General features: G+C 37.8%; 1 protein-coding gene across 1 annotated transcript in view; it reads right to left on the minus strand.

Annotated features, from left to right (window-relative positions):
* Window positions 1-3,906: 3,906 nt before the first annotated feature.
* The window catches only part of pld1a (phospholipase D1a), a 29,910-nt gene continuing 13,139 nt past the window's right edge, over window positions 3,907-20,677 (minus strand). The window contains exons 12-26 of the mRNA XM_056235539.1: window positions 19,893-19,974; window positions 18,147-18,257; window positions 17,876-18,067; window positions 17,500-17,695; window positions 14,195-14,323; window positions 13,920-14,038; window positions 13,637-13,750; window positions 13,340-13,450; window positions 12,475-12,563; window positions 8,761-8,874; window positions 7,429-7,478; window positions 6,743-6,877; window positions 5,473-5,626; window positions 5,270-5,387; window positions 3,907-4,469 (exon numbers count right to left, since the gene is read on the minus strand). Of these exons, the coding sequence (XP_056091514.1) occupies window positions 4,245-4,469; window positions 5,270-5,387; window positions 5,473-5,626; window positions 6,743-6,877; window positions 7,429-7,478; window positions 8,761-8,874; window positions 12,475-12,563; window positions 13,340-13,450; window positions 13,637-13,750; window positions 13,920-14,038; window positions 14,195-14,323; window positions 17,500-17,695; window positions 17,876-18,067; window positions 18,147-18,257; window positions 19,893-19,974 (1,939 nt within the window). The 3' untranslated portion in view covers window positions 3,907-4,244. The remainder of the gene's footprint in view (window positions 4,470-5,269; window positions 5,388-5,472; window positions 5,627-6,742; window positions 6,878-7,428; window positions 7,479-8,760; window positions 8,875-12,474; window positions 12,564-13,339; window positions 13,451-13,636; window positions 13,751-13,919; window positions 14,039-14,194; window positions 14,324-17,499; window positions 17,696-17,875; window positions 18,068-18,146; window positions 18,258-19,892; window positions 19,975-20,677) is intronic.

A 20,677-nucleotide genomic window follows, 5' to 3' on the forward strand; every position in this document is an offset into this window, starting at 1 on the left:
TACTTGTAAACATATATGCAAATTTGCCAGAGAATGCTTTTCTCATTTTAGAAGAGGACAATCTGTTTAATGAGCCATTTCACAACACCAGATAACTACAGTACACAGTAATTGAGACAATGATCCTGTTTTCAAATGACACATGTGGTTAGTGAGGCATAACAACTCATGAGCAGATCACCCTTGAAGAAACCAAACGCTCAAGGTCTGGATGTGTTGAGCAGCTGGAGGCTTTTAGACCATCAACGATAAGAAACCATTAAGGTCACTGAGATAATCTATCAACTCTTTACACTCTTGATTTCAATACCTCCGAACATGATTCCACTCAGAGAATGTCATTAACGTTGGCCGCTCTCTATCAGGTGTCTCCTCCAATGAGGCACGTTTGGGGACAAGCCAGTGGCCAGATTTGCATTTAAATTACTTCATAATGACCGTGTTTCAAGACTTCCAGGTTTGGGCACAGATCAGAGCAGGTTCCCCTGCGAAATGACAACGTTAAAACTAATGTTCACAAGGATACAACTCATATATTTAAACCTCTGTCCCAGCCGCTGGTGCCTAAAGGGCATGTTTTGATTGGATTTCAGTGTTAAAACGAAAAGAAAGACAACATTACGATATGATTTAAGATCAGCTATTGCAGTAAAACACCCCAAGGAAACCATTCACCAAACTTTTTTCTTAAAAGTGGTTTTGGATTTATTTGAAACTTTAGTCCAAATTTCTGTACAAACGCGTTATCGAAATGAAGCCAGGGGTAAATACAGCTTGCTGTCAAATTCACAGTTAATATACCAAGAAACGACATGCCAGTAATGAAATGTGCTAGAAAAGGTGGCACGGGAGTTGTTTTGCCCTGAGAACTCCATGTTATTCATTCAGGTTTGGGTTTGTTGTCAGCACAATCAACAATTCAAAAAAGATGCAGCAAGCTTGAATCTTTAGATATAGTGATACATGAAAGAGAGCAAGCAAAACTCTTTCATTTTAACAGAAGTTATTAATTGCCAACATGAAACAAAAATGGACCCCGTTTGCTTTCTTAGTGCATATTCCAGCTCTTATTGTGAACAATTCAGCTTAGCAGTTTATATTTCACAGAAATTGTTTTTTATTTATAGGAATTATTTTAGTGTACCCACCATTAAGGTTTAAATGTCTTATTGAGATTCCAGATTCACAGAAATCCAAGAATTCCTGTCACATCACCCACTGGATTAATTTACTTACAGAATATATTTCACTAGAAAAAATAACCGCTTATAAAACAAACAAGATATCAGCTTTTAATGATACCTGGGATACCTTCTTAAATTTAACTTAACTCTAATTTACCCTAAGACTAGGGCCACGTACATATCCAATAGAACCTTTGCTATCAACTTTGATTTTCTCTTATTATTTTAAGACACAAAATACCCTCTAATCACTTGGTTCTCTTCTCTCTCTCTCTCTCTCTCTCTCTCTCTCTCTCTCTCTCTCTCTCTCTCTCTCTCTCTCTCTCTCTCTCTCTCTCTCTCTCTCTCTCTCTCTCTCTCTCTTTTCTCTCTTTTACTCTACACAGTCACATTACATAACTATTATCATACAGTCACACCACTTATTGACTAGCTAAATCCCTTTTATTTATTATTATTTGTGTTTTTTTTTCTCCTTTTTTTCCCCTTCTTTTTTTTAAAATTAATTAATTATTATTATTTTTTTTTATTTTTTTTTATGTATGTGTATACTGTTTCTGAACCCAAGTTGGGCTTGTATGTGTATGTTGTTTCTGGAAACAGTATACACCATGTATGTGTATGCTGTTTCTTGATCCCTTTGCAGTTGTCATTAGTTCTGGGCAAGTGTGGAGCCTGGGGCCTTGAGATAGTACCTTCACTCCGTCTGCCTGTACTCTTTTGCCCTGCATCTCTGGTTTTCTGTCAGGTTAAGCACTACATGTATTACCTTTCTTAATCCATTACATCTCGAGATACATTTAATTGGTTGCTTAAAACAAGGAAAAACAAAAAAACAAAACAAAAAAACACATAGGTCTAAGCAGGATAAGCGAGGCATGATCGTGGTGACCTGGGTTTGCATGGAGCTGGTTCCACGCTACACGTCTCGTTTTTTTCTTTTAATGCAATACACTAGCTGACATGCATATACATCAATCACGAGCAAAAAAAAAAGAGAAGAAAAAAAAAAGAAAAGGGAAGGAAAAAAACACACACACACAAAAAAAACCAACAAAAAAACCAACAACAACAAACAAATAGGGTAAGCATGGCATGTGTGTGACGGCCGGAGGAGGGGAGTGTTCTTGGTGGTGAGTGATGGGGGGTCCTTGGGCCCCAGGCTCCGGTGCACATCGTCTTATCGCCTATAGCCCATTGTAGTGTGTCTTGGCCAAGGGGAGATCAGAGACATCTTTTTAAAAAATTTTTTTTTTTTTTACCATATTAGCCTTAATTCTTTTTCATTTATTTATTTATTTGTTTGTTTATTTTCTTTTTTTAATTTAAATTTTTATTATTTTTATTATTATTATTACTATTTTGTTCATTTTTATCATGTCTGTTGTATCTGTAAGATTTTCTTCTGTTAAGTTATTTCCACTTGCACACCCAGTAATACATGCACACACACACACACACGCTTATGTATGTTATTTTCATGTTTACATGTTATTGTCTATGTATGAGACCTTTATGTTTTTTGTTGTCATAATATAATAATAAAATAATAATAAAAAAAAAAGAGATTCCAGATTCACTCAGAAATATGTCACATTATGGCAGTAATATTGGCAGGCCTTAAATATTGCAAATATTCACACACAACCTTTTTAAAAGGTCAGTAAGATTTTTTTTTATTTTTAATTAATACTTGTATTCAGCAGGGATGCATTAGATTGATCAAGAGGGACAGTAAAGACACTTATAATGCTACAAAATGTTTTATTTCAAATAAATATTTCTATTCATTAAAGCCTGAAAAAAAACTATCATGGTTTCCACAAAAATTTTAAGCAGCACAACTGTTTTCAACATTGATAATAATAAATGTTTCTATAATAATAATAAATAATAAAATGTTTCTTGAGCAGCAAATCAGAATATTATTGAATGATTTCTGAAGGATCATGTGACACTGAAGACTGGAGTATTGATGCTGGAAATTCAGCTTTGCCATCACAGAAAGTAATTGTTTTAAAATAGAAAACCATTTTAAATTGCAATAATTACAAAATATCACTGTTTGTAGTGATTATTTATTTTTGATTAAATAAATTAAGCCTAGATGAGCATAAAAGATTTTTTAAAAATCTTACCGACCCCAAACTTTAAATGGTAGTGTATTCCCATACAGTACTCTTTATTTGAGAGAAGAAAATAAAACTAAACGTGAAAATACAGCCAAAAAGAATGGGTGATTGCAGAAAATGGCTGACCTGATTATATTCAAACACCAAGTAAAGGGACTATGTGAAAAATGGCAGCAAGTGCTGACTCGTGAAAATCGACCTGTACCACATTTGTGAGTGGGAAAATGTAGGATTAGACGCCACACGTCAATGTTTGGTGTTGAGAAGCAACAATTTCCTTCAGTTACTCAGCACTTTAATTCACAGACAGATTGTCTGGTCTCCCCAGAGCGCTGGCACTTAAGACACAGGCAGTGAAGCTGGACAGTAAAAGCCTCTGCAGACTCGGCCTAAGAGCAGGTTCACCAGACAGAAAACACACATCACTGTTCTCAGCCTGTCATGGATGCGCTTCCACTGGGGACACCGTGCTCAAGAATGGGCCGCAGTGACAAAATTATTTCTGACAAGGCTTCCACTCTCCATTTTGCCCTTCATTTTGAGTGGTGCCTCTACAAATGAGCCAACTCTATCAATAAAAATCAAATGTACATTAGAATTATATTATTTATTTAAAAGCCCTTTGGTTTGGCATCTCAGAAAGGCGACTTTCATTTATACATTATAGTAAAATCGCTATATAATAATCACTGTGCTTATAAAATATCATTATGTACATTTATAACATTGATAAAAGGTACAAAACAATATGAAGCTGTCCATTTCTTCCACGACGAAAGTCATATTAAGGCAGTTTGTCTTAATATCCTTTACTCCTTCATATTGGTTGGTGTGGCGTTTCACAAACAAAGTTTCGTCTACCACAGTGATTTGTATCCCCTTCATGCTGGAAGCAGATCGTCTTTTCTGTGGTTCTGATTTGGTGCCATCAGGTCCAGATCTCAGTGGGTACCATGGCTTCTTTGGTGCCCACCGAGGGCATGAGATTCTCCTCACAGAGGAAGTCCAGAGGGAACTGGACCAGGAAGCCCCTAATCTTCTTCAGTAGCTCCTGAGCTTTGACAGGCTCCTCTTTATCAAGACCTGGTTTGGACTGGAAACTCAAGAGCTCCTGTTTGTTCCTCACCAGACTGGAGGGCAGACAGCGGAAAACCTGCAATGCCACCACATCAAAAGTCCTCAGTTTTTTGCTGCTCGCATTGTATTTGGCGATGCAGCACAGGTGACAAATTCTTTTTTTAAATGTTCATGACATTTTTATGGGCAAAAGTGGTCCAGTGTTGTTATTGTTAATTAAAACGATTAAAAACATTTGCTACCTGAAATAAAGCTGCAATTTTAAACAAAGTAATAAATGAAAGCTAAATTAGTAATTTTGTTGTGCAGTTTCTTTTTTTAGTATTTATATGAAAAATTGTCTATTATTATGCAAATCTAGGTTACTGATGGTGATGCCATTGTAGAAATGCGCAGAAATATTTGACAATTAATTTATTCTGTGAATAATAATGGGAGGTCATTATAATAAATAGATCAGTTTTTACTAAACCTTTAAATAAAATAAAAAATATGGATTGGTTATGAATTTTATGGAATGGAAACCTTTAAGAGCAAACTAAAGCTTCCTAATTGTATGTGTGAAACATTTGGTTGTGTGGCTGATATGCGTAAGGTATTAACTCACATTGCCAGCCTACAATAGTGTAATAAGATGGCTCGGAATAAGAATCTCTCCTTCCATTGAGCCTCATTATTACTGGCCTGCCATAAGTCTGAGTCTGAGAGTTTCAGTGGTGATTGAGTGCAATACCTCAATAATCTGACAAACGACCAAGCAACACCTCTAAATCATAATTCACATGTTCTATGTAACAGGAAGATGGAAAGTAGCCATCCTTAATTCCGTTACATGCCCAGGAGCGAGTGGAGAAAGACTCGAGGAATCACACACACCTTCTCGTAGATGGTGGCGTTCCGAGCCGAGATGCTCATCCAGACGTCTTTGTAGAATCCGTTACTGATGGGGTCACTGACATCAATGGTTGGATCAGTAAAGGCACCCAGAATGGTTCTGGTTTATGGAAAGACAAAGACTTTTAGCTGTGATTCAGTTGTGTTGCTAACACTAGGATGGTTAACGTTCCATCAGATCTTACTTGAAGCACTCCAGTCTGAGCTGCAGAGCAAACTTGCCAGCCTGGTACTCTTGACCGTCCATCACTGATGCCGTTGTTTCAGAGTCCTCAAAAATCACAGCTACCTCGCTGTCCCTCTTCCCCAACATGCTGCGGTCATTGATGTTGGCAGAGCCTGTAAAAAAAAAAAAATTTGAATGAAAAATAGACAAGAAAAGGAATAAACAATAACTAGACTTTGCTTATGTTGATGACACTAAAAATAAAGCAGTTTAAAATAAAATTTAAATAATAAATATATTTAAAAAATTGATTAATATGACAAAATTATTACAATTATTCCTGGTAAAACTTTAAAAAATTCTATTAAATATGCCTAGTAGCATTAAAACGCAAGACAAAGCAAAATAATTCTGAGCTGTATCATAAATAGCAATAACTATGAAGACACTATGTGCTCGACTGCGGGTTTGCTTAAAGGAATCGCACACGGATCATGACTCGCTTAATCGAACATATCAGGACAAATAATAATCAGAGGCAAGAAAACAAGATTTTTTTAATACTCTGCGATTCAATTTGATTCATTGTTTTATACGTGATTGGATCTCGAGGCATTTAATTCAATAGCACACAAATCTTCCACCTACAGAATCAGAGATAACTCAATTTCAGTATGCGGCTAAATGTTCCCGTCTGCCTCCTCCTGATCTATGGCTTTCCTCATTGGATTTCTTGTATCTTCTGCAGAAATCTAAAGCTTTATCTAAAATGACAACACGCTTATCTTTTATGAATTTATTCCGCTCCTCACACAAAGTATTATTTGAACTTTTTTTTTGACAAATGTGATATGTCTTTCAGTCATGTAAGAAAACAGAAGCATGATGATAGGGCTTAGCTTAGATCTGCCGAGCAAACGTCAATAACTCCACATCTGGCAGTGCAGTCATGTGTAAAATACACAGACCACAATGTTTTCCTCATTAAAACTCACTTCTTTTGGACACAAAAGTCTGTTGACCTCATTCCAAATTCATTATTTTAGGGAAATGACAAATGAGTTGACAAATGTCAAAACCAGCTATTTAGCTGCCAGATCAATGATTATATGGGTCTCTCAAGCCTTACCATCTACACTTCAAAATCAAATGATGTACCACAGTGTTCCACAAGGGGGAGTATAAGGCTCTAGCCATAAAGAAATGATGCACTTGCTCAGTGAGTTACTCAACACTTACAGAGAAAAGCTAATTATTTCTTTCAGCAAACTGTAATAATGTTAGCTTACCAATAATGACAGTGTTGTCATCAGCGATGAGCAGCTTGCTATGAACATAGATGAGTTCAGTCACCAGTCTGCCCTCCAGCTCCGCATGAGTCCTCAGACCACAAATCGAGATGTAGTTCATCCATTGGTCATCCACTGTGGGGGTGTAAAGAGAGAATCGGGTGAAATTCGGACTGTACAACACTGCACACCCCAACTCAACTGTGAAATATTTGCTTTGGATTGCCTCGGATACTATTATCATCACTTAAAAAAAAAAACATTCTCCTCCAATAAAAAAACAACCATGCATTATAGAACAAATTTGTTTTTTTCTTCTCTGTATTCCGTCACTTGTTTTTGTTTTCTAATGTTGTATTTTTGTTGAAAAAGACAATTTTGCCATTACAAATACTGGGTGTTCCATGAGTTTAGCACAACAGCTTCATAAATTTCACCCCAACTCAATATTGGCACAAGTCCTACTGCTGTCATTCTCTTACTGTATTTATGGAACCATTTGGCACATTTCGAAACATTTGTTCACTAGTCTTACATGTTGCACTGTTGTGGTAAACCACAGAAGAGAACTCCCTGCCACCACAGAGTCAGGTTCACATTAAACTATGTCACAATCACATCATCATGTCACTCCTCCCCTAACATCCGACACACAGAAAGAGAGATTGAGAAACAATCAGACTTACTTGCTTTCTTCAGTTGAGTGATTATGGAGAACTCTCCTCTGTTCATGGTCCTAAAAAAAATAGACATTTAGTCCATGATTAGGTAGAGAACAAATGGTTTTTCAAATGTTATCAATATATTATAGCAGCTCATTGTGTTCTCTCAATGACTTGACATTTTTCTGTCGGTTACCATGGTATCTTCCAAAAAGAAAGCTTATAAACCAGTAAGCCAGCTTTCTTGCCAGCACTTGTTAAAAAAACAAAAACAAAACTGTAAATAAACCTTGCAGCAGTTTTCCATGTTTAAAACACTGCTTATTTCCATTTATTTTCCAGACGAGTGAAACAAGTATTTTACACTTGGCTGTGTCTTTTATGTGTAATGGAATGAATTGGTAAGCTGGCACTGGAAACAAAGGTTGCACTGTCTAACGCGGGTCATTATCCTCACATCAGCGCCATTTACAATTTTCTTTGACAAATGCCTCCTTTCATCCAAATGATATGCAGAGAGCGATATTGGAAGGTTATCGTTGAGATGAGGATGAATATGCCTGACTGCAGGATGAAAGCAGGTTTGTCTCGTAGATCAGTGCTTCCTCTCTGATATAGTTGAAAGAAGCTGTGAAGCTGCTTAGCGTGTTGTCAGACTCATTAAAGTTTAATCAGGGGAGGAGATGAGAGAATGTGTCTGAGTTCACTAAAGAAGAAGCGTTAAATGCATCAATGGGAAACCAACTACTGCTGTGCACTTATGAATGACACTGCAGAAACTGAAACAGACAGTCAAGTCAGGCTCAGTGTGCATGACACATTTGGTTTTCAAGACAACATCAACCACGTGTATTGCTGTAACTAATAAATGTCCATCGACGTCTGGGAATGAAATGTTATTCAAAAGAGAGAAAGAAAAAACAACATTTTCTTTCATCAAAATGTAATTTAATAGTATTCTAGGGAGGGAAAATAATATTGTAGAATCATAGTATATTATGTTTCACATCTACATGACCTAATCAAATTCTGATGAAAACAATCAAGTCCCATCCTACATTACTTTTCTTTCTTCAACTATGAAATGCAACACAATACAAAAATGAAACGTGTTGCAAATACATGTTGTTATAGTATAAATTGAAAACAAAAATTACAAAGTACTGTTCAAAAGTTAATGGATGGTAAAAATTGTTTCTGTGCCATAGATCAGATTCAAGTTTTTTTTCCCCGTCTATCCTTCCCAAATGTTTTGAATTTGGATACTGCCCAACATAATGTAACGTAACGTGTGTGTGACCTGTGCTGCCCTTTCTTTGCTCAAAGACACGTGCACAGTAACGATTTGATTCCTACCTGTAGTTGAAATGCATAACAGCCTGGAGTGCATTTCCTCCACCTGTGGTAATGTCTCCCTCAAATCCAGGCAGCAGGGGAGTCACCACATACACACGGAACTTTTTATTCTCCCTGTGACAAATTACAGCAAACATCAATCCCAATACACCCGTGTAAACGCACATATGCTTATTCCTAAATCATATACCCTCACTTCCATTGAAATGAATGGTAAAACATCCTTTCCAACCCATTTCTCTTTAGCAGCATATCTTTGAGTTCAATCTGTGTGCTGCCTCCATAATTATACAGTCATTACGAATGGCTCTTCTCCCAGAGAGCACATGCCAACACTGTTGCAGCACACACAACAGCGCAGTATTTCAGTATTGAGGGCAATGCCTGGAATGACTAAATGAAGAGTGGCTCGCCCACTGCCCGTGTCTGGCTCACATCGGTGCAGTGGCAGGTGCTAGCTTCTCATTAGCCGTCAGAGCGCATTAAAGACAGGCCTGTCACTGCAGCTGAGCCTGCATGCGTGACAGCAGCGGCGAGAGACTCGTGCCTCCTGTAAATCAGATACTTCTCAGGGAGCGACAGTTGCCAGGACTCCATTAGCATTGGAGAAGGTGGTAATTTACTGTTGATCTCACATGCTTTCATTGAAGAAGTTAAGCTATGCTATACTAATAGTAATATTGATATATACAGGAAAGATGGGTTTGCTTGCATGTGTTGATATGCATGTGTAGGGGCGTCAAGCAGCACCTATTTTTAAGTGGGGCAAGACCACCTAACATGATAATCTGGTTATACAATTTTTAAGCTTGTAAATGGGACCTAAAATTACATACACAATTCAGTTGCAATTATAGGTGATCTATTAACCCTTGTGCATCCTTATGGGCATTTTTGTCTTTTTCAGTTTTTCTTTTCTTTTTTTTATCACTTTGCCTGTGTTTATGCTAACTGCATAACATTTGGCACAGGTGTGTATTACTATTTTTATTGGAATTTTACAATTTCACAAAATACTTCCACTCAGCACCATTTTCTGGACAAAAATGTCTGCATTGAAACCCATTAAAACTGCCATTTTTAATCCCAGGGCCATTTAACTGGCCATTAAACTACAAAATGATGCAATCTTTGTTAAGAGGCTTTCATTCTGTTGGAAAGGCTTCAAAATTATAATTTTTTTACTATTTCTTACCAGATGGTGCCATTTTCTCAGGTTTGGCCTTAAAGCAAATACTCGCTTTATTACTGTTTTCTGCTTCGGGATATTATAGAGCCAATTGGATAAATTATGCAGCGATAATTGTGTGGGTGTGTTGGTATGGATGTCAGAGTGTGATTTGAATGTGTGTTATAAAAAAAATTTGTGCGTGATTGTAATATTTGAGAGAGAAAAACTCTACTGCAAATAACAATTCCAACCACTGTGTGCACCAGTGGAGTTTTACTGAAACATAATGGCAACCAATGGGGAAAATGTGGTACTGCGCCCAAACAAAATATTACTGAAACCTCAAATTTGGAACACAACTTGTTTAGATTTATGCCTTTGATTTTCTAGCCGTTTTAGAGTTCAACATGTTTCATAAAATATAAATTTTATATAAAATAATGTTCATAAATCATTTCATAAACTTAAACCTATATATACCGGTACCTAACTTTTTTTTTTTTTGGTTTTACTTTTTACAGCAATAATCTGCCAAGGGTCTTCTTTAAAATGAGACCAAACTTAAAGGGGTGGTTTAGGATTTTGGACATCAGACCTCATTTTCCAAGTGAGCCTGGGTGTTATTTATCAGTGGAGACAGTTTTCAAAAAATGTCATCCAGTCCTTCCAGTTGCATAGTTCGCCGGTGCTAGGCTCTCTATCGGTATCTGCTAGCCTTTTACCCACTCCACAGTACACCAAAAGCAAATAAATTATAACGCCAGACTATCGATGTAAATGTCTGTTGAGAGAATAATGTTAGAAATCAAACTACCCTTTCATCGCATTGCAATAGTTATACTTTGTTCACTGTATTTATTAGCACAGTCTACAGCAGTGGCGGAGTGATATTAAGTTAGCTAGGCAACTGAGAGAGGTAGTGAGAGAGAGAGGTAGAGAGAGGTAGTACAGGTAGTCCCGACTGTAGTGCGCTTCTGTTCTGTGTTTACTTTTCGGTGCAGTACTACTAACCGGAGTAAAGTAAAATTCCGCCGCTGCTGAGAAACTAGTTCCTGTAAATGTAATGCGATCATTGAGATGCAAGAGTACTTTGATTTCTAACATTATTCTCTCAACAGACATTTACATCGATAATCTGGCGTTATGATTTATTTGCTTTTGGTGTACTGTGGAGTGGGTAAAACTGTTTTTAATGGCAGGCTAGCAGATACCGATAGAGAGCCTAGCACCGCCGAACTATGTAACTGGAAGGACTGGATGAAATTTTTTTAAAACTGTCTCCACTGATAAATAACACCCAGGCTCACTTGGAAATGAGGCCCGATGTCCAAAATCCTAAACCACCCCTTTAAGTCTGTGCTCCTAGGCTTCAACTTTTTATGACAGTTTTTTGACACAGACATCTTTGTCCACTGTGGACCTATGTGTATTACTTTTTTTTAATTGATGCACAAGGGTTAAAAAAAGTTAACATAAAATCGAAATCTTTTTTATTTTTAAATAAATAATTTTATAAATTAAAATTTCATTACCTTTAAAAAACCTAACTGCTTCTGGATTTCACATCATTATTTTTGTTGTATTGAAAAAATTTCATAAAATGATCTGTAATTTTCTTAAAAGCATAAATCCATTGTTCAGTCAAACTGTCCCGAATGATTCTCCTAAAGCTAGTAGCCAATACACCTGTAGAGATCTGCTAGGCGTCCTCTCTAGTTTTCTTGCAGTGCCTTGATTCCTTAAAGCAACACTATGGAACTTTTCAACCTTCATAATATATTTCCAAGACCCTTGTGATGGTACATCGACTTACAATAGGTTAAATGACACGTCAGCCATAGCCTGACGTGGTCTGTATCGCTTTTACTCGCACTATGTAACTTCGGGTTTCGGGTAGTAACCCGAGCACAAAAAGAACTACAAAACTCGACTGCTTTATGGCATACGTCACTTCCCCCACCACTTCCTCAAATTGTCTATGGCCATTGCAGACATCCCAAGTCTATAGCGTCTCCCTGATGCCCGCAAATTAGTTCAAATCTGCCGGAATCTAGAGCGCGCATGCGAGACAGAACATACTGCGCGCATAACATACATAGCGCGAGCCCGGCAGAGAGGGAGAGAGCGAGAGACCTTGCGAGTGTGCCTCACGAAAGCTAGTCAACCCGTGCGACCGTAGGCTGCGGTAGGCTAAATTATTTACGACAGCGGTAATGGACAATTCCGCTTCCAACCTGTAGGGCGACCGCTGAGGAAAAGTTCCTTGGTGTTGCTTTAAGTCGGGGTTTTTTTCACCTAAACTGAACAAATCCTTGTATTTGCTCAGCATCAGTGCATTCCATGCACTATACTAATAAATGCTGAGTTGTCATGACTGAAGTAGGCCTTTATGCTAAAATGTATAAAAACACTTTTTAGTTACAATGTGCAAGATTATTACTTTTTTTAAAAACAAAAACTCCACTAAACTACTAAACTCCACTGGTCCAGTGAATGGTGATGAATTACAATCAGTGTTAATGCTTTAGGATTCACACACTTACTTGTAAGCTCTGATAATTCGCTCAATAATGGCATCACCAATCTTGTTGTAAACATGTTTGTTATCGGCACAGCTGATGAAGAACTGGTTCTGAAACGAAACAAAACAAGAAAACTGTAACATGCCTGTTAAACTGAATTGATTGTTCCTGAGTCAGGCGAATAGTTGCATAATTACTTCTGCTAGGCCACGACTTGGGCAAATAATGGCACATTTCTGTAATCACATAGCCTACATTATTTGTGGCATGAATTTTAGACAGTGGGCCTCCCCTTTGAAAAAAAAAACAGACTCCACTAATTGGTCATCATTTTGTCACTACTTTGCTTTGATTGCATAAACTGTGATGTTCTTTTAATAAATGAATAAATAAACAAGTTCTAGATTTATTTATTTATTTTTTGCTTTACTGAATGTGCCATAAACACAACTTTTAGTGTTTTTCCTTTACAAAAAAATAATAATGAAATCTAATTTTCCCACATAACTGTAGTATCCAGGATTTTGTTCTTCCCTAATTAAATCATGTCCTCAGAGGCAGAGCTAAAGAAAATATTATTTGTCTTTTCTTTTATCATTATTATTATTCTCTTCAGTTCTTTTAAAATGCATTTTCAATTGTATACATTTTATTTATTATGTTTTACTCTGTGAATATCCAAGACATGGTTCTTCCAGAATTTCCACTAAATCATTCTTGGCACCTCCCTTGATATGCTCTGATAACCGTTGCGGTGTGCCATTCATCAATAATATGAAGCAACTGAAATGTCAACATTGTTTTATAACATAACTACAATGCTTGTCAACACATTTGAAGCATATCAGTGAATGCTCACAGACAGTGTGAAAGGGAAATTGTGTACCTCAATGTAGATGAAGTGCTTGCTCTTGGCAATGACCTGAATATAGGCATTATGAATGGACTCCTCGTAGTGCTTGATTCCCGCAGACCAGTCTGCTGCCGACCGCAGAACCTAAGAGACCATTTACATTTATGGGCATTTTTATTGCCATTTATGGCAAAGTTACTTAGTTTTCATTCAAGGCATCCATTTTCTTTTTATCAGCAGGCATATATGTGTTCCCTGGAAATCAAACCCATAATGTTCCTGGCGTCAATGCTCTAATAGTTACATGTACAGGAAATTATGCTTTCTCACCTGGACTTTGGTCTGGACAGAGTCTGGCACTTGGTACTTCAGATCATTGCCTGTGGTGTGAGATTTGGGCAGTAGAAATGGGTAGGAGAGTGATCTGTACTTTGGCTTCATTATCTAAAAGCAAAAAGTCCTTATTGTGACAGAACCGAATAATGCTTCATCAAATGTCAGACCTTAAAGTTATATTGAAGAAGTTCAAAGGGAATTCAGAAGGCTGTCAAGCATAAACAAAATTTAAATTGTGCAGGTCATGGCCCAAGCACAGGGGTGGTAAATCCCTCACCTTGGTGAAGTTCCAGCGTTGTATAAAGTGCCTGGCCACATCCCTAGCTGCTTTCCCATGCACCACTGAGGAGATGTCATGCCAGGGCATTCTGGGGGTTGTGTACCTGTCAATAAAATCTATAGTCGAGCACAGTGTTAAAAAGCAGGATCGTAAACATCTGAAATGCATGGAAAAGACTGCGTTTAATTACACAATTAACCTTGGATAACCCAGATTAATGATCTTTGAAGTTAAGAAAACAAAAGCCGCCAGGCAGTAAACGTGTGGCTCACCATCAAAAGGCTTGTCTAGCTGAACCCAGTCTTTGTAGACGAAGTTGCAGTAGTCTTTTCCATGCCAGAAGCGTGTGTTTCCCATCAGCTCTCCCACTCCTGTCTGAAGACTGTGCACTGAGCCACTCTCTGCACACACAAGACATACAAAACTCATCAAAACACGAAAGATCTTTTGTAATAAATGACAGTTACTTTCAAATCTACTAATTTTACTCAGCTACAATAGAAAAGGGTTTTTTTTTTTCATGAAGAGAGAAACCAAAGGCATACTGTACACAAATAAACAATATGTGAGAGAATGAAGGCTAGAAAATAACTAGAAAATAAATATAAATACAAAAGAGGTTAATATAAATAATAGTGTCTAAATTAAAACAAAATAGTTCATAAAGAGTTTAAATATAGACAGTGATTTACTTGTAATATTTTTTATATATATTTAGGTTTAAAATAAAAGAGTTTGATGCTTATAATTTTTCAGAGTGATCTCTTTTAAACCCTACTGTATAAGCTGAAATATGTACGTTGCAAATAAAATTGTTAATAAAACAGATTACTGTTACAGATCTGTTTATAAATAAATGACTGACATCTGATTAGACCAAACAAACATCAGATTACTGACACATTTGGGCCATTATTTTCCATGTCAAACATGCATGCCATTAAAAACCACTGCATGTGTAGTAATATTTTAGATTTATCCGAAGTAAAAGGATCACTCCATAATCTAAAACTTAATAATTGGTGGGAAACAAAGGATTGGTTATCTTAATGGCAAATGAATGTGACTTTGGTGTTAGAATCAGCGACAAATGAAATCTACCCCAAGGTCAAAGTAATTCCATTAAAGCATATCTCTGATGTCTAGTCTTAAGCCAGTCTCAAATGCACTTAATCCTCTCTCAGACAGACTGCAAACCGATCTATACGTGCGTCTTCTATGGCAGGGAGAACAAACCGAGAGAGCAAAACCAAGAAAATGATGGGTCACTCGCTCGAGCCGGGGCAGGGTGTCTAGAGCAACACCTACAGTATCAGCCAGAGAGGATAAGCATCACAGCACAACCAACAGACAGGGAAAATATAGAGACAAGAACCACAATGACTGACACTGACAAGTAACACAATTTTGACCTTTTTGCATGATTTACTGATCCAGACAGTCTAGAGATATAACACAATTTGGACTGGGAATATTTGCACACACCCAGACACCCCGGCCAGAAAAATAAAAAATATGCAATCATTGCATTGATTATTATGTTTCTAGTATGCTATATGTTTGGCAACAGTTCTTCTAACCCTAATTAGTGGAGTGTGTAGCTTTTCATATCTTAAAAAAGCCATGTACTGTAGGAAGACACATCATGGCCATATTCCAGAATGACAAATGCTCAAATTGTGAAAGAATGGTAGGGAGGGAGCATGAAGAATCACTTTCACACATGAATTGGCACAATAATCATGCTGTCTAATCATGATATGCCACACCTGTGAGGTGGATGGATTATCTCGGCAAAGGAGAAGTGCTCACTAACACAGATTTAGACAGATTTGTGAACAATATTTGAGAGAAATAGGCCTTTTGTGTACATAGAAAAAGTCTTAGATCTTTGAGTTCAGCTCATGAAAAATGGGGGCAAAAACAAAAGTGTTGCGTTTATAATTTTGTTCAGTGTATGATGTACTTTTTATTTGGTTCCAGATAAATTAACTAGTTACATGGCATTTACAGCTCAGGGGCCGTATTCACAAAGAATTTTAAGGCTAAAAGTAGCTCCTAACTGGCGAATTTAGGAGCAACTCCTAAAAATAATGGGCGTGTCACTCCTAACTTTAGGACTCCTAATTTGTTTCACTAAGAGTAATTCACGAAGCATTTTAGCCCTAAAAGTAGCACCTAAGTCTGGGACAGCTTAAAAGAAGTGGAGAGGACTCCTAACTCACTAAGACCAATTCACAAAGGATTGTAGCGCATACCACCGCCTCTCGCAGTCGTCCGGGGTCCGCAACACAAGCGGGAATGCTGCATTGATCTGCAAACAAATCTCCTGTGTGTTTTGCTTGATATCCCAGTGGCGAATTTTCCATTTATCTTTTTTTTTTTAAAACACAACTGAGCCAGCAGCAGTAATGGTGTGTTCACACCGAACGTGAATTTAATTATTTGCGCGAGTAGATTACATACAAAGTCAATGCAAAGACGCGAATAGACGTATCATTCGCGCCGGGCGTTGCGATTGACGCGAATTGGGCGATGCGTTTGCCGCGAATGTCTTCCGCGCAAGTTGAAAAATTTGAACTCGAGCGAATGTTCAAGCGTCTAACTAGACGCGATAGACTCGTATTTGACGCTCTATTCGCGTTCGGTGTGAACACACTGATCCTGCGTCCAGTTGGGCTTTCTTTTCGCGAGTTCATAATCCACCGTCATCCAACTATTACATTAGGCTACTTCAATAGGAGCAACATTTCCTTAGTCTATTTAGGCTAATAGGATGTCAATTAATGTGTTAATGCAAATTAAGTGTTAATGCAAGTGTCGTTTTTCATTATTAGGCAAGTGGCTGTTTTCATTAGGGTAGGCTACCTTGATTTAATTTAATTTACGCCTTTTTTTCTCTCTCTCTGCCTTTTTAGAATTACACTTCACTGGGGTATGCACAAACATATGCATTTCGATGACATTACTATTATTATTTTGTGTAGGACACAGACATATTTAGATGTCGTAATTCCATGATTTGTTGCGTCTGTGTTATGTTCCGCATGATGGCCCTGTCATCTAACAACCAATCACCGTGATCATTGCGAGGAAGCTCGTGCATGAGAATTGACGTCATCCATAGCAACGAAGACTCACTCTTAGTTTAGGAGTCGTCATTTTTCCTTACTAAGAGTAGGTCTGAAAGGCGTTGTGAATAACTTTTAAGAGAAAACTCCTAGCTAAAATATTTTAGTGCGATTTAGGAGTACTCCTAGTGGTAACATAAAAATCTTTGTGAATACGGCCCCTGGTGATTGGTTAAAAAGGATTGGGATGTGGAACTGAAAATCTATTAGCAAAGGTGACAGTCCAGTCCAATCCTATGTATTATAACTACTGTAAATGGAAAAAAATATAACCAGTACACAATGATGATTTTCATGTTTCAGTGAACTATCTCTCATTTTCTTGGTTGTTAAGGTCACAAAGGAATTAGTCATTAGCAGACTCAGAGAACATCACACAAAAGAAGCAAACACAGTTTGTATTGTTGCTGCAGTTTGAGCAGGTTAGTCGCAGTAAAATATCTTACTATTCGCGCTGTCGATGCTACTAATGCTGTCAGCATGATGAAGGCCACGTTGGATGTGACGGTACAGGCTGAAACGTGTCTTGCGAGTGCGACCGATGCCTTTTAGTTTGGGCAGGTCCACTGAGTCACCAACCATCGACTGTCTGCTGTTTCCACTGGTGGACACTTTTTTCTTGGGTGTGGATGAATTCAGTCCCTGAGTCCCAAAACAGACATAATTCCACTTCATTATAACTAGCAGAAACCTCTAATCAGAGTCTTTCATTTCTAACTTCAAAGCCAAAAAAGTAAGTTAGGTGTGTCATTCATGGGTGTGGCACAAATAATGCAGCCAAATTAAGCATGTTTGTATGGACATGATGATGCTGTCCCTAACCTGCTCTATGGCCTGAGCAACAGAACGTGTTACACTTCCCACGTCTGTCAGTCGGTGCTCACAGTCATCCCAGCGGCCATACGCCAGGTCAATTCCCCCAACAAAAGCAACTGATTGGTCGATGACTACAATCTTCTCGTGGTGTGCCCATAAGTAGACAGAGGAGGACATGTGATCAGGGTGTCTCATCACCTTTAAGAGAGAGGAAGAGTTATAATCAATAAGATGTCACGAGATATGCAAAAGCAGATACAAGTCACACACAGCTTACCTTTATGTTTGGATGAAGGTGCATTAGTGTTCTTTTGCTGTATTCACTATTGATGCCGAGTGCCAGCTCCACTTCCTTATACAGCATAACAAAGATCCTCACTCCTTGTTGCTAAAAGTAAATAAATAAATAAAAAGTCAAAGTCCTCCTATAGTCAATCTTATCCCTTAAAACTCATCTTTGATCACCAAAATGGCATATTTAAATGTTTTTCACGTGAAAAAGTTTTATGAATGCCTTAAAATAGCTTGAATGTAACTCTACACCCTTGCTTCCTTTAGTATATGCAGATTCATGAATATGCAAATGAGCCCCGCCTCTCTACAATTAGATGTATCAGAATAGCGATACGTTTTATGTATCACTCTTTACAAAGTCAGACACATAACGGTAATTAATATGATTAGCCTTTTGTTTGACTGTTATCAAACAGCTAATGTGTTGCTAATGTTACACGAATCATGTTCCTGTTAACCATCTCAGGGTCAGACAGCTGCCTTCTAAAAATCAGCATCCTTACAAACGCTTTGAACAACTTAGAACGTCAGTGGAGAAAGGCACATGGTTTATCATAACATCGTAATACACATCAATCATATATATAATTCACACGCTATATTGCCAAATGTACCCGATTTTTCATACAAAAAATATCCCGGGATAACCTGGCTTCTCGAGACTCCCCTGCTTCATAGCAGTTAAAGGGGCTCTAAGCGATGTCACACGTTTTTTTAGGCCGAATTTTTTTTTGTCATATACAGCAAACATCTCCTCACAATCCGCTAGCTGCCTGTCCCCTGAACACACTGTAAAAAAACGCAGTCTCTGTAGACACCCCAGGCTCCACAAACGGCAACAAAAACAAACTGGGCCAACCCGCACCACGAAACAAAACAAACAGTGTTCCAGCCAATAACCGACACGAAGGATTTGGGGGTGGGGTTTGGGGGGTTAGTGTGCGTACACATGAATGGGGGTGTGGAGGAGAGAAGCATGAAGAGAGAAATTAGAATTATATTCTCTTTAAGTTTGATATGGCCGACACACGACCAAAGAGACGACGTTATGATGAACAAATTGCAAAGAAGAGGGAAAAGGATAAGGAACGTGCAAAGTCCCGAATATACATTGGAAAAGCCTTCGAAAGGTGGCAAGAACTCCGCCGGCAGAAGGGCTTCCAATCCGACATTCAGGTAGCTCTGTTTTTGCTGGACAGGTGGGTAAATCCATTTTTTTGTTTTTATAAATGGACGTTCGTGTTCGCCTAACCAACACAAGGGAGGGGGAGGGGACGGGATGAGGAGGAGGCAGGGTCAAGCTAGCCTCCGTTTTGTTTGACAATACTTCGAACGTCAACAAGAAGTGACGACACCCAACATTGCTTAGAGCACCTTGAAACACCGGCAATTTCAAACCACGGTTTTGAGACCATCTTTTTTTCACTGCAGTTTTAAGGATTAAATACTGAGCAATGGTGCTGACTTATGAATTTGCACATGGTCTGTCTTAAAGCATATTAAAAACACTGAATAGACATAAACAACAATAAAAAAAACTTGATTTTCACCACAGGGGGTCTTTAAAGTAATGAAATAAGTTAATAAATAAGTGAATAAGTAAATAAATAAATATAACCTTACTTTGAAACTGGAAACATATTTGTGTGTTGCATTTCACATACATGTTAAATTCTTGTGAGCATGGCACCAGGGACAAATGCACCAGAGTAGTGTCAAGAGGACTTACAGCCTTGCGCTTCAAAATGCAGTCGAGCCTCCAGCGATTTCCTTCCACCACAGGCCTCTTCAGAAAGATCTCAGGGCTCAGCCTGCACATTACAAACACAATCATAGATACAACATTCTGCAGCACAAGCATACCTACTTTAAAATCTACATGAAAATCAAAATGGACACAGCTTACTTTTTTAATACACATTCCTGGTATCATTGTGCACATCATTCATAAAAAATATGTAATTTAATTTAAAAAGTAAAATAAAATATAATTGCTCAACCAAGTGCCAAGTCGTCAAGTGTTTTAGGAAGGAAATAGTCATATGTCATATTTAACTGCAAAGGGAATAGTTGTAATAGTCAAAGTCATAATTAATTGCAAACTCACATTTAGATCTGGCTCAATTTTTATAGTGAATTCCAATAAAATAGTTTTCATGCAGACATAAATCAATGTTTAAATATTTAATATTCTACAAGTACAACTACATCAAAAACACATTTAAATAGGCAGCGATTTTTTATATAACCACCTGCTCCGTCACACACAGAAGATCAGACCATTGAGTCTATTCCAGGAGTGATATTTTTTAAATAAGGAAGACTGAAACTCGACACCAGTAAAGTAAGAGATACCAGTCTTGCTGTATAGCATACACCTCCCACTCTGAGCCCCTGATCCACTGCCACAAATTCTGCATGTGGGCACGTAATATCTATAGCAACGCTACTGCAGAGCATTACCAAACAAAGAGAAATAAACAAAATACGATTTCATATCAGATTAAAGAGTGC

Source organism: Rhinichthys klamathensis, unplaced genomic scaffold, assembly GCF_029890125.1.
Source record: "Rhinichthys klamathensis goyatoka isolate OS25496 unplaced genomic scaffold, OSU_Roscu_1.1 h1tg000422l_1, whole genome shotgun sequence".
NCBI classification, from domain to species: domain Eukaryota; kingdom Metazoa; phylum Chordata; class Actinopteri; order Cypriniformes; family Leuciscidae; genus Rhinichthys; species Rhinichthys klamathensis.